The sequence below is a fragment of the Mytilus trossulus genome, chromosome 7, assembly GCF_036588685.1.
Source record: "Mytilus trossulus isolate FHL-02 chromosome 7, PNRI_Mtr1.1.1.hap1, whole genome shotgun sequence".
Lineage (NCBI taxonomy): Eukaryota > Metazoa > Mollusca > Bivalvia > Mytilida > Mytilidae > Mytilus > Mytilus trossulus.
The window spans coordinates 20,650,861-20,667,360 of NC_086379.1; the positions used below are offsets into that span (position 1 = coordinate 20,650,861).

Sequence of the window (16,500 nt, forward strand, 5' to 3'; positions counted from 1 at the left end):
ATCTCAGTAAAGGAACAGGCATATAAATCTTTAGTCAGACCATCACTAGAATATGCCTGTTCAGTTTTGGACCCTTCCTTTACTGAGGATATTAACAAAATAGAAAAGGTACAAAGAAGGGCTGCTAGATATGTCACTAACCGACACAGAAACACCTCAAGCGTTAGTGACATGCTAGATCATTTAAAATGGAGAGACCTTGCAAACAGAAGAACAGATGCACGCCAGGTCATGTTCTATAAAATTACATATCACCTTATCGCTATCACAAAAACAGACAGATTAATTCAACCGCTCAGACAGTCCAGGAACATGCACACACTCTCATACCAAATTCCATCCTGCAGAACACAAATAAGACAACAATCTTTTTTCCCACGTACAATTAAAATCTGGAACAGCCTTCCCCTGAGTATTGTGATGAGCGACTATATGGAGTCGTTCAAAGTAGCCGTCTCAAACTACACCTACAGCCCATAAATTCATATCATGTGTAAATAGTAAATTGCATATCTGGTAATAAAATCAAACAGTGATTGCGAAACCCTTCAAAAAGACCTCAACACACTAGGCATTTGGGAAAATACATGGAAAATGGCTTTCCATCCTGACAAGTGTAATGTCATGTCCATCAGCCGAAATAAAAATCCATTCGTTTATAATTACACTTTACATGGCCATATTCTTGAACATTTTGATAAGGCGAAATACCTAGGTGTGACAATTCAATCCGTCTTAAAATGGCACAGTCACATAAACAACATCTGCAATAAAGCCAACAGCACACTAGGTTTTCTTCGAAGGAATCTGAACATCAGTTCCATCTCAGTAAAGGAACAGGCATATAAATCTTCAGTCAGACCATCACTAGAATATGCCTGTTCAGTTTTGGACCCTTCCTTTACTGAGGATATTAACAAAATAGAAAAGGTACAAAGAAGGGCTGCTAGATATGTCACTAACCGACACAGAAACACCTCAAGCGTTAGTGACATGCTAGATCATTTAAAATGGAGAGACCTTGCAAACAGAAGAACAGATGCACGCCAGGTCATGTTCTATAAAATTACATATCACCTTATCGCTATCACAAAAACAGACAGATTAATTCAACCGCTCAGACAGTCCAGGAACATGCACACACTCTCATACCAAATTCCATCCTGCAGAACACAAATAAGACAACAATCTTTTTTCCCACGTACAATTAAAATCTGGAACAGCCTTCCCCTGAGTATTGTGATGAGCGACTATATGGAGTCGTTCAAAGTAGCCGTCTCAAACTACACCTACAGCCCATAAATTCATATCATGTGTAAATAGTTTTATCTTAATATTTTAAAAATAATAAATTAAAAATATGCACTTCCACCTTGTTAAAAAAAAATTGTTTTGTTTATTATCACAATTTTTTTTTATATTTCACTGTATATATGTCTTCACAAATAATGCGCAATAAGATTGACATAAACTTCAATGTGTTGAAGGCGGTCATTACAAAGTAAAAGTAGAAGAAGAGATGTGCATAGAATGGCAACACCACATCGGCATAATTTGTGGATTTCAAAAACGTTTTTGATAGCATGGACAGAACTATTATGTTAGAAATAATGAGATTATACCTGATAAAATAATAAACATAATGAAATTATCTAACAACTAAAGATGATGCGTCCTACACAATAGAACCTAATCCACATGGATCAATGTAAAAAAAATGTTATAAGCTGGTGCACGAGAAGAACACTTGGATATAGAACAATTGGAAGACAATGCAGAGGGGACAGGTCGAGGAGGCGACCAAAAGAAACATCCCTATCCATAATAGAAAGTGAAATGATAATTATGGGAATGATATGATTAGATACAAAAAGAAAGTCGCAAAACAGGCAACAGTGGAGGGTGCTGGTAGTTTCTTCATGTGCAGGAATAGGATTAAGGCATGGTGAGGTATAGTCAAAAACAAACGATAAGTGGATTAGAAAAAAATATCAAAATAATTGTTCGACCTATCCGAAGATCAAATCCAACACCTGTACATGTCTGCATTAGGTTATTAAATTCTAAGGGCTAGTGTTATGCATATTTAACAAAAAATAGAACGACATAAATATCTCTGTTTTTACTTTATCAAATGAACCGTCAATTAAGCTTTGTGAGTCAAAACTTTGGGCTTCTTAAAACAAAAGTTTTTTTAATTTATATCAAGTAGTTTTATAGATGCATTAGTTTGCAAACTGATTCGGATCATAACATACAAGCACATGTCAGATAATAATAAAATCACTGGCTTATCAAGTTAATAAATAAATTATTTTATGTTATTTGTTTGTCTAAGATTATACTCTGTATTAAATCAAGTATTCATTGCAAATTTGATTTCTTAATGACACGTTTTATTCAGGGTATTGAAAATATAAGGTAAAAACTGGATTTTATCCGCTTACTTGGGTGTTAAAAATTCACTCTATATGGATTAAAAACATGTATAAATTCTACCACTGCATCGAGTGTAATGCGATATTTATCCACTCGAGACCGTTCAATTTTCAAATTTAAAACACGAGGCTCGGCGAGCGTTTTTATTATTTAGAATTTAACTGTCGAGAGTGGATAAATATCATTTTACACAAGATTTGATGGTGGAATCTGTTTCTCTAATGATTTTCAAACAATGCGCAGGCAAACTTATTCCTTCTTTGCGACCGATCTGCAAAAAGATGTGTTCTTTCTATGTGACGTCATCAGACAGGGTCGCGTTTTTTCATGCCGTCAAAATACATGGCTTATAGTTTCTTAACTAAATTTAAAAAAAAAACAATTCATAGACCAACAAACCATGTAAATGAGGCCAAGGTCAGACGAACCATGTACATCTTACAATCAAGCTATGCGTTTAAGATAGTTGACCTATGGCTTATAGTATCTAAAACAAAAAAGCTTGAAAACATTACAATGAGCATTGAACCGTGAAAATGAGGTCAAGGTCAAATAAAAACCTGCGAGACTGACATGTTCATCATAAGATATTCTCATACATCGAATATAGTTGACCTATTGCATATAGTATGATAAAAGACCAAATTCAGTATAGTTTGTTCATAAAAGTCATCGTATGGCCATCAAAAATAAGCAACTATAAAAGGCCAGATTTATCAAAATAATGTAAATAAATACAAACGAGGAAACAGACGACCTAATCTATGTACAAAATAATGAACGACAAACTAATATATCAGAGAGAAACAAACGACAGACTCCTGACTTATGACAGGCATATACAGAATAAGGTGGGGTTAAACAAATTTGCTTTCATATGCTTTGATTTGCCATTTTTTCCTTCTCTTTTCTATTATAGAATGAACATATCTTTCCGAACTATAAAGGGTGCTTATACATATTATACCATTGTATGCTATATTCATTTCATCTTTAAATTCAAAATCCTAAAGAAAAACAACTTGTGTTTTTCCTGTGCAGAACGTGATTGTAGACCGGAATACACCTCTTCCAATACAATTGCGTACTGTATATTAAATTTCCTGAGTGTATAATTTTATAAGAAGCAGGAAGAAATATTTAGATCAATGAATGTGTACTGCAACAATACACGAAAATGATTGTTGTTTATGGGGTAATTTTATATACCTTTGTACTGATATATGCAAACGCAGGTAAGTCTTTAGAATGAAATATAGATAAAACATTGTTAAACACTAGCCCAACCGTGTAGTCAGCAATCCTGCACTCTGATGGATTATCATCGATATGGTTATAATAAAAAAAAATCAACTGTAATCAAAACTTTCAATATGTGTAAATACGAATCATGTTCTACCTCAGGAATACACTAAGCTGTATTTCGCTAAATCTACCGCAATTTGTTGTCCTCAATGCACTACAACTTCGTAGTTTAATTGGTCTAAAATAAAACTGGTTTTATTAGAGCGTCACTAAACAAGTATGGTAACTGTAGCCTATCTGAAACATTACAATGGGAATGAAAGTTTTGTAAAAAAATAATTTAAATATTCTTTTTGAATTAGTATAAAGATTTATAACTGACAGAAAATAAACATTTCTTCATATCCAAGTCAAGTGAAACCATACAATAATATCAAATCAAAACTAGACCGCAATCAAAACATATCAACTTTCATTTTGCGTTTGTTTTTTTCGGTTTGTTTTGAAAAAAAAACAATCATTTGTTATGTTTTTTTGGGGGGGATGGGGAAGGGGTTATATCTTTGTTTTTTTTTTTTAATTTTTTCGCAAAGTGCTCATAAATTGAACGATCAAAAGCAAATCAAAATAACTGTTTTACGCCTGATGTGACGTTGTATTTTTTCTTTTTATTTGAAATTCCTTTCATCTATATATTAAAGGTTTTATACTGACTAGTCATATGTTGGGTCCTTGATAGCTTGCTTTTCTTTGCGAGCCAAGGCCCCGTGTTGAAGACCGTACTATAATTGTTTACTTTTACAATTTTTGACTTATATGGAAAGTTGTTTCTTTGGTACTCATACCACATCTTCTTATATCTATACAGGATTTTCCTTTAAGCTCACGAGTAGGTAAGGAAATGCCTATACCGAATCAGGACAGTTTAAATATTATTTATTAAAATTTTTTCGTCAACACAAAATCATTTATATACGTCGGAGACAAAAACAATAAAGCACGAAATCAATAAGTTGTATGTTTTTTAATTGGCATAATTTGGTACGCCTTTGAAAGCAAGTTTTATCTTGTTTGGCTATAAAATATAAATTTGTATCAATCATTACGATTAAGTTGAATTAATTTTTGTAAAGATACATAATTGAATCTGATTATGATCAAGGCGAGTGTGTTTGTTAACCAGGAATAAGGAAGCAAATATAGTTCTGGAGGTTCTCGATGCGTGTGTCAAGTTTGTATTATGGACAATTATTAGAAGAACATGCTAAATATTTCATTTTTTAAGTTTTACATTCGAAGGTTTTTGTTAAAAAAAAGAAGGTTACATTCTAAGAAAATTATATTAAATGTTGTTTTACCTACATATTTATTTCCCTTGATCCTTTTTACATAAGATATTCTCACAATCAATATTTATACAATTAATCCGTTCAATAAAATAATGAAGTTTTGATTTATTTATAAAAATCACTTCTAAACGTATAATGGATGACGAATCTAGTTTAAAACTATGTTACAGAAACAATAAGATTTGTTAACAATATTCTACCGATATTCTAATATCATCCATTGTTTAAGAACATACAGCCAAAGTGGAAGAATAAAAACTCAAAACATGTGTATGATCTCCAAAATAAACATAAACATGATAAACGGATGATCCAGGTATACGAAAGCCGAGAAGGCTCATCTATAATTCAGAATTCATCATTCAGAATTCGGCATTCAAAATTCAGAATTTGGAATTCAGAAATGGGAAATCATTTATATCAAATGTTATAACATACATATTGTAATAATTGATATATGCTTTATGTTAACTACTCCAATTTTGTTGAGACAAAAGTCAATTTTGTCTCACATTGGTAAATTTTGTCTCACAAAATTCAATTTTGTCAATTTTGTTGAGACAAAAGTCAATTTTGTCAATTTTGTTGAGACAAGAGTCAATTTTGTCAATTTTGTTGAGACAAAAGTCAATTTTGTGTAACAAAAGTAAATTTTGTGTAACAAAAGTCAATTTTGTGTAACAAAAGTCAATTTTGTGTAACAAAAGTCAATTTTGTGTAACAAAAGTCGATTTTGTATGCAAATTAGTTCACAGAAACCAAACTAAACTAATTTGAATACAAAATTCACTTTTTTCGGTCAATTTTCAAATTAGGTAACAAAAGTCAAGTCTGTGTAACATAAATGAATTTTGTCATGACAAAAGTGACTTTTGTCCGCTGATAGATAATTTTGTATGACAAAATTTTAAATTAGCAGTATGATACAAATTTTGTTAAACTGAACTCATTTTTGTTGAACAAAAGTCACTTTTGTCCGTACAAAATTGAATTTTGAGTACAAAACCACAAGAGTCCTATTCGGCGCCCCGTATAAGGTAGCTCTTAAGTCAAAATCAAAGGTTTTTGTAAAGATGACAAGAGGTGTTAATTACATTTGGATCTACTGAACATATGAAAAGAAGAGACTCTTATGGTTTTGTACAAAATTCAATTTTGTCATAACAAAATCATTTTTGTCTTACAAAACTATGTGCTACAGAGTTGTTTTGTGAGAACTTCAATTTTGTGATGACAAAATTCATTTGTGTAGACAAAATTAATTTTTGTCATGACAAAATTCATTTTTGTAGACAAAATTCATTTTTGTAGACAAAATTCATTTTTGTAGACAAAATTCATATTTGTCATAACAAAAGTCAATTTTGTCTAAAAGGAATGCAAATATAAACATATTTGCATACAAAATTGACTTTTGTTACCTATTATGGAAATTGAATCACAAAAGTCAATTGTGTGAGGTAAGATTGTGAGACAAAATTCAATTTTGTGAGACAAAATTCAATTTTGTCAATTTTGTTGAGACAAAAGTCAATTTTGTTAATTTTGTTGAGACAAAAGTCAATGTTGTCAATTTTGTTGAGACAAAAATCAATTTTGTCAATTTTGTTGAGACAAAAGTCAATTTTGTTAATTTTGTTGAGACAAAAGTCAATTTTGTCAATTTTGTTGAGACAAAAATCAATTTTGTCAATTTTGTTGAGACAAAAGTCAATTTTGTTAATTTTGTTGAGACAAAAGTCACTTTTGTCAATTTTGTTGAGACAAAAGTCAATTTTGTGACGACAAAATTCATTTTTGTGACGACAAAATTCAATTTTGTAACAACAAAATTGACTTTTATGAGACAAAATTGACTTTCGTGAGACAAAATTGACTTTCGTGAGACAAAAATCAATTTTGTTTAGACAAAATTCAATTCAAAATAAGTCAAAATCAAAGGTTTTTGTAAAGATGACAAGAGGTGTTAATTACATTTGGATCTACTGAACATATGAAAAGAAGAGATGACAAAACAAAACATGAGGCTTTGTGTCGCTCACCTTGGTCGCTGTGTATAGTTTATTTGTATCTAAAATAATATTCAAGAAAGTAACAAAAAACTGCCAAATGTCCTTAAAATTACCAATTCAGGGAAGTAATCAAACAGCAGGTTGTCCGATGCGTGTTTACTTGAAATTTCAACGGTTGATTGATCTTGATGGTTAAGTTTCAGAGATATAAGCTTAACTGTTTTTTATCCCCTTTTCTATTTTTAGCCATGGCGGTCATCTTGGTTGATAGGCGAGGTTTTCAGATACATTTTGCTAAACAACATTCCATGAGGATGGTTCAGGCTAAGTTTGGTTTAATTTGGCCCTGAAGAATCAGAGGATAAGAATTTTGTAAAAGATTACAAAAGTGTACAAAAAATTGCAAAAAAAATACTTCAAAGGGCAATAATCCTTATGGGGTCAATTAATAAGAATGTGTATCTCCAAGGAACTTGGAAAAATATCCAGCAAATGATGGGAATAAAAACGGACAAATACAAATAATATGGAGAATGGAGTTGGTCATTTTAGAGAAACTTAACCCATAAAGTTATGGCGGATGCATTGTCGGTAAAATGACATGTCTGAATAACGAGTTGTCGGACTAATGGGTTGTCGGAATAATTGGATGTCGGTATAATAGTTGTAGGACTAACGCGACGTCACCTTGCCGGCTCCTATCAGGCAAAATATAATGCAAGAATGCACTGATGTTTTAAAGTTATATTGTCCGAAGTGTGGACGACGGACGGACGGACAACGGTTATACAACAACACAGTTTAATTTTTTTTTTTAAACAGACATATACAAATATTTGATCCTTTAAAATCCAATTTCTTCAATTTCTTCAGCTATTTCAATTTCAACTATTGCAATGTATCATCGTTTTTGTGGAATCTAAATTTTACATTTTTGAAGATATGTTTAAGAAATTCTGATACATGTATAAAATACCTATTTGGTAATGATACTCATATGGTCCAGCTGGTAAATGTTCTACCGTACGTGTATGACCCGGCTTAAAGTAATATACAGACCGCCTATGACAACATACAACTGTGTAAAGTCGGAAGTAAATAAAACAATGCATTCTCAAGACGCATTGCAACATGTGAAATAATAAAATTTCACCCAAAAGTCTGCAAACCTTAGTATCACAATAACAACTGTGTAAAGTGTTAAGCCAATTATAAGAGGCATTTTCAAAATACAGCGCAACATGTGCGAAATAGATTCCCCCTTTAAATATGTTTATTAAAAGAAGTCTCTTGAAACTAAATACCTAAATAAAAATGTCATAAAAAATTAAACAGACCTAAAGACTATATTTAATAACAAAGAATTGTGTAAAGTTTAAAGCCAATCAGATATGGCATTTTACAGAAATGTGACAAAATACCTTCCCTTTATAAAACTTATAAAAAAAATCCCATGGTTCTAGAACGGACAATCATAATTTCACCAAAACATATACAGATCGTTTGACCGTGCCCTGATCACACTGTACCGGATAACACGCACGGATGAGTAACGGATATCATCTCAATTTGTTAGTTTAAACAATTTGTTTGTGTCCGTTCATATCCGTTAAACTCCGTTACACATCTGGTGTACCCCTTAAGTATATGGTGACGGCCGGTGGAGTCCGTCCTGTCAGGTGGAAAATTTAGAGCATGTTCAAAACAAAATTATTTATTACAAAACTTGTCTCTTTTTTTTATTAAGTTAAATACAGTCAAGTCAAAATTCAAGATACGTGATTTGGAAAATGAAAATTATCATCGCATGTGTTGACTGTATGTCAATCAACTGTTACAAATAAACATTTCTGGCGCGTTCCTCCTACATACTCGTCATTAACTGCAGTATCATAAATTAAAGTACTAGAACAAATAATAATGGTTATATTTAAAAAGATATTAACTATTTATTATCAATTATGAGTTCCAAAATATAGACATCTTTATATACAAGTCTGAGCAAAAATTTAAATGTATATAATTTGTTTTTATTTTTCCTTTTCTACAGACAATCATTTATATATATAGCATGATATGTTCAAAGACTGTAATATATCTATAATATTTGTTCTGTATTATTTTTGTGAGGGTCTCAATGTAGATTAGTGAATGCTAATTGAGTAACATTCTTTAAATACAGTAATTATTATTATTATAAGAGCTAAATTTCAACTGCGACCGACTTCAAATTAAGTACAAGATAAAGATAAGGAATACACAGGTTATTTACTTGTCAGATTATAGTATTAGAACCTTGAGAATTTGCTGGCTTAAGATAAACATACATAATGAGTCTAATAGTTCTGTAATTGATAGTCTATGATTATCGGTCATTGATTTCCGTTAGTATAGTGAGTGTCAATTAAAACGCAACAACAAATGGAACATCATTTTGTCTAAAGATTTAAACAATTTATCTCCCATGAAATATATCAGTAGCTATGTAAATAATAGGACTTTATAAAAAATATTTGTTCAGGGAAGAATATATTTTACCATGGAAGTAATATTTAAACATCCATGATTATACTAAACAAACTAGATGATCTCGTTGTTAGCATGCTTGTCTGAGTACAGAATGTCGTAAGTTCGAACCTTTGCCCGCTAGACCAATCAACAGACTTTGAAATTGGTATCCGGCTCAACATGTCGGACAAACACAAAGCAGAGTTATTCACATGTTCACATCAGGAATATGCATATATTTTATTTGCCTCTGTACGTTAGGCAGAATTCATTCACTCACTCGTATTCTATTATGATCGATCCATATGAATTAAGAAACATGTGCAATACCCCAGGTTATTATTTTTGTTTTGCTTTTATTATGATAGATAATGGAGTAACTGTAATAAAAGTTTCACACTTGTTGTGTTGCGTTTTTGTATGTACTCAGTATTGTGTAAGTTTGCTTTCACCACACTAAAAATCGCGGGAAATTGATATCGCCTTCCTCAGCAAGATATGTACACGTTCTTATCGCGTCAGTGGAATGGGGATTGCAAATAAATATAGGATATAATATATCTCTGAACTTTTTTTCACAATCAAACATCTTTCCGAGAAAACGTTTCAAGGAACTAGTAAATTCCCTTCAGAAACATGCGTTTATACAAGGGCAAATGACAGAAAAGGGATTGTTGTTAGACTCATAGGCAGGTAATATAGTGTTGAGAGAGAGCAAGCCCAAAGCTAGAAAAGTGCTAGAATCCGCGTCACCTGTTTGTCGCCTTGCCCTTTCCCCTTAAATAATCCCTTCCAAATTATAGATATAAACTATATGTAGGTCCGTATCTACATGTCAAAATACGGATAATTGAGAATACTTATTTTACAAAGTTTTGCCAGAGAAATTATCTTACGATAATGAAAAAGCTTTTACTACCTAAGTTTTATGTAATTCTATATTTAAATTTAACGCTAATCGGATTTTCGCTTTTTGTTCGAAATAAGATATTTTCGGGGTTTGATGAACATATAATAAAGAAGATGTGGTATGATTGCCAATGAGATAACTGTCCACAAGAGACCAAAATGACACATACATTGACAACTATAGGTCACCGTACGGCCTTCAACAATCAGCAAAGCTTATACCGCATAGTCAGCTTTAAAAGGCCCCGATAAGACAATGTAAAACAATTCAAACGAGAAAACTAACGGCCTTATTCATATAAAAAAAATGAAAGAAAAACAGATATGCAACACATAAACAAACGACAACCACTGAATTACAGGCTCCTGACTTTGGACAGGCACATACATAAATAATGTGGCGGGGTCAAACATGATAGCAGGATCCCAACCCTTCCCTAACCTGGGACAGTGGTATAACAGTACAACATAAGAACGAACTATAAAAATCAATTGAAAAAGGCTTAACTCATCAGATGGACAAAGATACAAGGGGACGCGGCCGGGTACTTATACATCCAGACACATAAAGACACAATGAACAGATCTGAGAGTACTCGCAGTTATCTGACAGCTAGTTCAAAGCAACTAACAATTAATAAAAAAAATCATGCATCTAAGACTAAACTATCAATCCGTATACATCCAACATCCAATGGATTTAGTGTAAAGACGTCATAAACAGCCAGAGAAAAACATGACCTAGTGCAATGCCAAGTTACAGGTATCGACAGATTGTAGATCCATGAATATGTATATGTATATAACATACTAGTAATATTTAGTTAGCTTTTAATTTACTGATAACAAAATCAATATTTATACCAATAAAAACAATATTCAATGATCTTATTACAGTGTTGAATAGGTAACCTTTTAGAATCAGTTTATTTAAAGGGGCGACAAGTTTACATGGATCATTTCTAAATTTCCGGGCACGGTTAACAACATTTCCGTAAAAATGAGGATGTGCTATCCCGTTTGAAATAAGTTTCCTACAGGTACAACCAAACTTCAAAACCAAATCTTTATATCTATGGAAAATTTAGTAAAGGTTTTCAGTAATTTATGGTAACGATATCCCTGGTTTAATAATTTACCAGTAATACATAGATTGCGTTCGTTGAAATCAAAAACGTCACAACAGACACGGGCATAGCGAACGAGTTGTGAAATATAAACACCGTAAGATGGTCCTAAAGGAACATCACCATCTAAAAATGGAAAATTAACAATAGGGAACGAAAAATCGTCTCTTTTGTCGTAAATTTTAGTGTGGAGTTTCCTGTTTGAAAGCGAAATATCTAAATCCAGGAAAGGACAGTTATTACCGAATAAATTTGATTTATTTAAAGTAGGTTCCTTGGGGTAAATTTCAGCAGTATATTGAGAAAATTCTTGATTATTTAACGAAAAAATATCATCAAGATAACGGTAAGTGTTGTTGAATTTATCAGTTAAATTTAATTTCGACCGTTCTTTACTGAGTTTAGTCATAAACTGTGATTCGTAATAGTACAAAAATAAGTCGGCTTTTAAAGGGGCACAATAAGTGCCCATGGGGATACCTACAACCTGTCGACAAACTTTGTTGCCGAATCGTACATAAATATTATCAAGTAGAAAATTAACAGCTTCAATCATCTCATCACATCTCCAGTAAGTATATCTAGCATATTTACCTTTCTCATTGGAGAAGAAGGCTTTAATGCATGTTTTAGAGAGTAAATAAAGACAAGGAATATAAACAGCGTAGTGGTGTATGTTGGGATGGTGGTAAGAGTGGAAGTTAAAACCAATTCTGAATGCTGAATTCCGAATGTTGAATTCTGAATTATAGGTGAGCCTTCTCGGCTTTCGTACAGGTATGACAACTTCTTTACCTATGTATACATCACGCTCGTCCTGCTTGATAAGACAATTCGCAAATGTGACAAAACTAATAAATTAACAGATTTTTCTTTGACATGCAGACCAGAAAGGAAAAGTCCTGGTATCTATGATGAGTTTATTTACAACCACTGGGTCGACGCCACTGCTGGTGGAGATTTATTTCCCCGATGGTATTATAAGCCTAGAAGTCAGCACTGTTTGTGCTGACATGAATTGTCATTGATATAGTTATATTTATAAATTGACTGTTATCAAATTTTTGAATTTTTTGCAATACTAAGGCTTTTCTACCTCAGGCATAGATTAACTTAGCTGTATTTGGCAAAACTTTTAGGAATTTTGGTTCTCAATGCCCTTCAACTTCGTACTTTATTTGGCATTTTAAACTTTTTTGGATTCGAGCGTCACTGATGAGTCTTTATTAGACGAAACGCCCACCGGCGTATATACTAAATTTAGTCCTGGTATCTATGATGAGTTTATTTATCTACAGCTGTGAATACTTATTTTAGTAACCATATTTGTAAGGTTTCAAAAGAAAATCCTCATTGACGTGGTATCCGACTGTATCCCTATGCTTGCCGAATTGTTCCTTTATTCATATGAGCCAGACTTTTTTATAAGCTTAAAAAAATAAAAAGAATCTGGCATCATCCTTAACATCGTCATGATTTCTTGTTGTCGTGTTGTATGTCTAGATTTCAACTTACATTATATGTTCAACCCTTGGTTTATTCGTTTTCTCATGAGTATATCAATCTGTAAGTAACTTTGAGTACTGTTAGGTCTGTACTTTGTGTCTTTTTGTTATGAGGGATCTATAGAATCCTACCACGACCAGTCTGTGTTTTTGTGAGATGTTTTTGTCTGCTTTCATCTGATTTTAAAGTTTGTTATTACAATGTCATATGTTTCACCACTGTCCATAGTTTGGGAGGGTTGGTGTCTTCATTCATTTTCAACACTGCCATACTCTTAATCTGCCTGTCCTTAGGTATTGTGCTAAGTATTGAATTTGAGTATATGTCAGAAGTTCGAAAAGTAAAGTTGTTTAACTTTAACACTTAAACTTTTTTAATTTCAAGAATAACACTATTGTTCTAAAAATATTAAAGAAATACTTTGAGTCACCATTAGGATGATTATAACATTGGATTTTTCAAAATACACCTTCCTTAAAATTCTAGTTTTTAAGGTACAGAACTTTGTTGGAATTTTTGCTTATTAACTCTATTCAACTTTATATTTAATATAGCCTTTCTACTGACCTAATACATACCAAATTATAATTATTGTATATTTGGTGACCATAGTGTATGACACAAGATGTCAAACAGTCGAAGTTGGGTTTTTTAGGTGTGCATGATGTGATTCTTGATAATAGAACTCTGAATTTTTTTCATTTTAAAATCGTCGGTGTTTTATATTGTAAACAACAAAAGGTTACAGGATATTAGCTGTTATAAAAGTTGAACTTTCAAGACCCATCTAAAATTGCATACATGCTTTATTAACAGATCAACTGAATCTCGTACCGGATGATCACCCATTGGCATGGACTGAAGCTTTTAGTTCCTGTAATGATCCAATATACTGGCATCAGATATTCAATGATTGTCAGCCTGAATCATGCAATGCCTCAAGTGTCGCAGATATAACTATTAATGCGCCAAGTCTCGGTAAACAGCAGTATTGGATCTATGGATACGTACTTCGATCACCTGTTTTAGCAAATATAGGTAATATTTATATTTATAATTTGTTTGTTAAAAAAAAAATTGAATTATAAGATTTAAAGAAAGGCAAATGGTCGAAGAAAAATAAGGCATTTGATTCTCTATAATTTTTAGTTGATAATGAAATACTGAATATCTCACTAGTTATATGTGTAATCTGATTGTATTGACCTTACAAGTACTATATATACCATGGTTCTTTTAAGTTAACATATTTAAACAAACGAATCCGTTGTGTAAGACACATGGTATATACAATTGTAATACAAATAAAATGAATGACAGCTTGGACTAATACCGTTTTATCTAATGACATGAAAGCTCGCGTATGTAAGTTTGGCGCCCGTGTTTCATCATTTCATTAGAAAGTAAACAAAAAAGTAGAATTACAGCAACAAGGCTTAGTATTTATTCTAATGACGGTAAAAATTGATTTTTTTTATTGGTTTTCAAGATATAATACAATTAATCATATTTTATGTTTGGTAATATCCTTTTTTGCATGGCTCGGTATTTGTGTATCACGCCATAGTCATGATAGTGTTATTGTGCTAAAATCATTTTTTTTTCTTGTCCTTCACTTTTTCATAATTAGTATGTGCCTTGCATAATGAGTGTCTACATGCCATTTTGTTTTCTTTGTTGGTATAGTTGTTTGTTTTATATGGATAAGTGTTATAACACAGTATTAATGGCTGTACCCTAATTCTTAACATTTTAACTTATTTTGTCTGTTTGTTTTGATCACACATCGTTGTCAACATAATGTAATTGTATGCTACTGTTATAAGTTAGATGTTTAGCTAGCTATAAAACTATATTGAATACACCATTTTCTACATAGGGAAATTGCCTGTCACAAGTCAGGAGTATGATAGTTGTTTTCCATTCGTACGATGTCTTTGACCTTTTAATTTTGCAGTTTGTTAATGGATTTTCTGCTTTGAAATTTCCATGGAGAATTTTTTTTTTTTTTTTTTTTTTACTTTTTGCTTCAATTGCATGAAGAGCTCGCGGTTCTTATATAGTTTGGTATGTTGAATTACCGATGTGATTGAATATTGAAATATAATTGGATTTATATAAATTCTATAGTTTTGCCACTGGGTGATACAAAAAAGTACATGTAGCTAGTAAACATATTTTAAAAAAGTTTAAATTGTTAATGCAATCCTTTTGAAAGAAGGGTGCCTCATAGTAAATGTGGAGTTCTCTTATCGAAGATTTGACCAAGTTTTATTATGTTTACGAATTTCTCATCAATTTGTTAACCGTGTCATAGCAGATACTTGTCGTCTCTACATCTTGTGACTCACAAGCTAGTTGCAAAGACACTGCTACCTTTGCTATAGCATCTGAATTCATTGATCATTTTTTTCATGTATTTGTTGCTCAATCTTTCATTTTTAAACTGCTGTCTGCAGTGATATATCAATCATATGAATTACGGTTATCTAAGGAAAACCGAAATATTATGTGAAACACATTTCGTGTTACTGAACTTGATTTTCGACTGCATAACATATTGAAGGTAATTTTTTATAAAATTAAACATCAGTTACTCAAATTATTTAATCAAGTATTTATAATTTACTCAAAAAGACAGTTTACTGAGTATATTATGCTTTAAAATTGAATACAACTTACATTAATTCAGATTTTCTTCTTCGAAACTACTGAGTGTGGTCTCTATTCTCATAAATTGGTCATTTAGGATATAAGCATATGTTCTTTTAGTTCTTTTGTGATATAATGACTATTTTTCTTCTAGGATGTTATAGTTTGAATACTAGTGTAAAGAATGCATTTCAACGCGGTTTCTTCATACTTGAGCACAATTCCGCCTTTGAATGTTCAATGGCCTGTCCGGATAACAGTTTAGAGTACATCCTTCTGAGGGTAAGATACGCAAACGAAATAAAATTTAAGCCGAAACGCTTCAACCAGACGATGGTTTCATAACATTGTAAAAATACGGTTCTTCCTTTTCCTGCAACAATATAAACGTGAACTGATGCATTCGCTTCTGAAATTAAAGATAATCGCAGGGCCTTTAAACTCCAAGTTTCATATTTCTGGTCCGTGTTGAAAATAAATTAAAATGACTTTGAAAAAAGCAAGAATTTTAAGCTAAAAGTTGAGTGACGTCTACTAAAATGTTTGAAATTATTATGAAGTCGACAAGAAAATCAGCTTGTTCAGATAATTTACTAGTCCAAATAATTATGACGTATAATAATTCAAATTAGAGTCAACTTACATTGCCTCCTGAAATCTCTGCTTACAGTGCTTTCTAAAAAATATTTGAAATCAATGTGATCGTTTTCGTGATTAACACTGAGCGAATAATGACAAGATTAATGTAATTGT

At 31.9% G+C, this 16,500-nt stretch overlaps 1 protein-coding gene across 1 annotated transcript in view; it reads left to right on the top strand.

Moving 5' to 3' along the window:
- The window catches only part of LOC134726238 (uncharacterized), an 89,728-nt gene that overhangs the window by 34,476 nt on the left and 38,752 nt on the right, over positions 1-16,500 (top strand). Inside the window, exons 5-6 of the mRNA XM_063590639.1 lie at positions 13,912-14,133; positions 15,902-16,029. Of these exons, the coding sequence (XP_063446709.1) occupies positions 13,912-14,133; positions 15,902-16,029 (350 nt within the window). The remainder of the gene's footprint in view (positions 1-13,911; positions 14,134-15,901; positions 16,030-16,500) is intronic.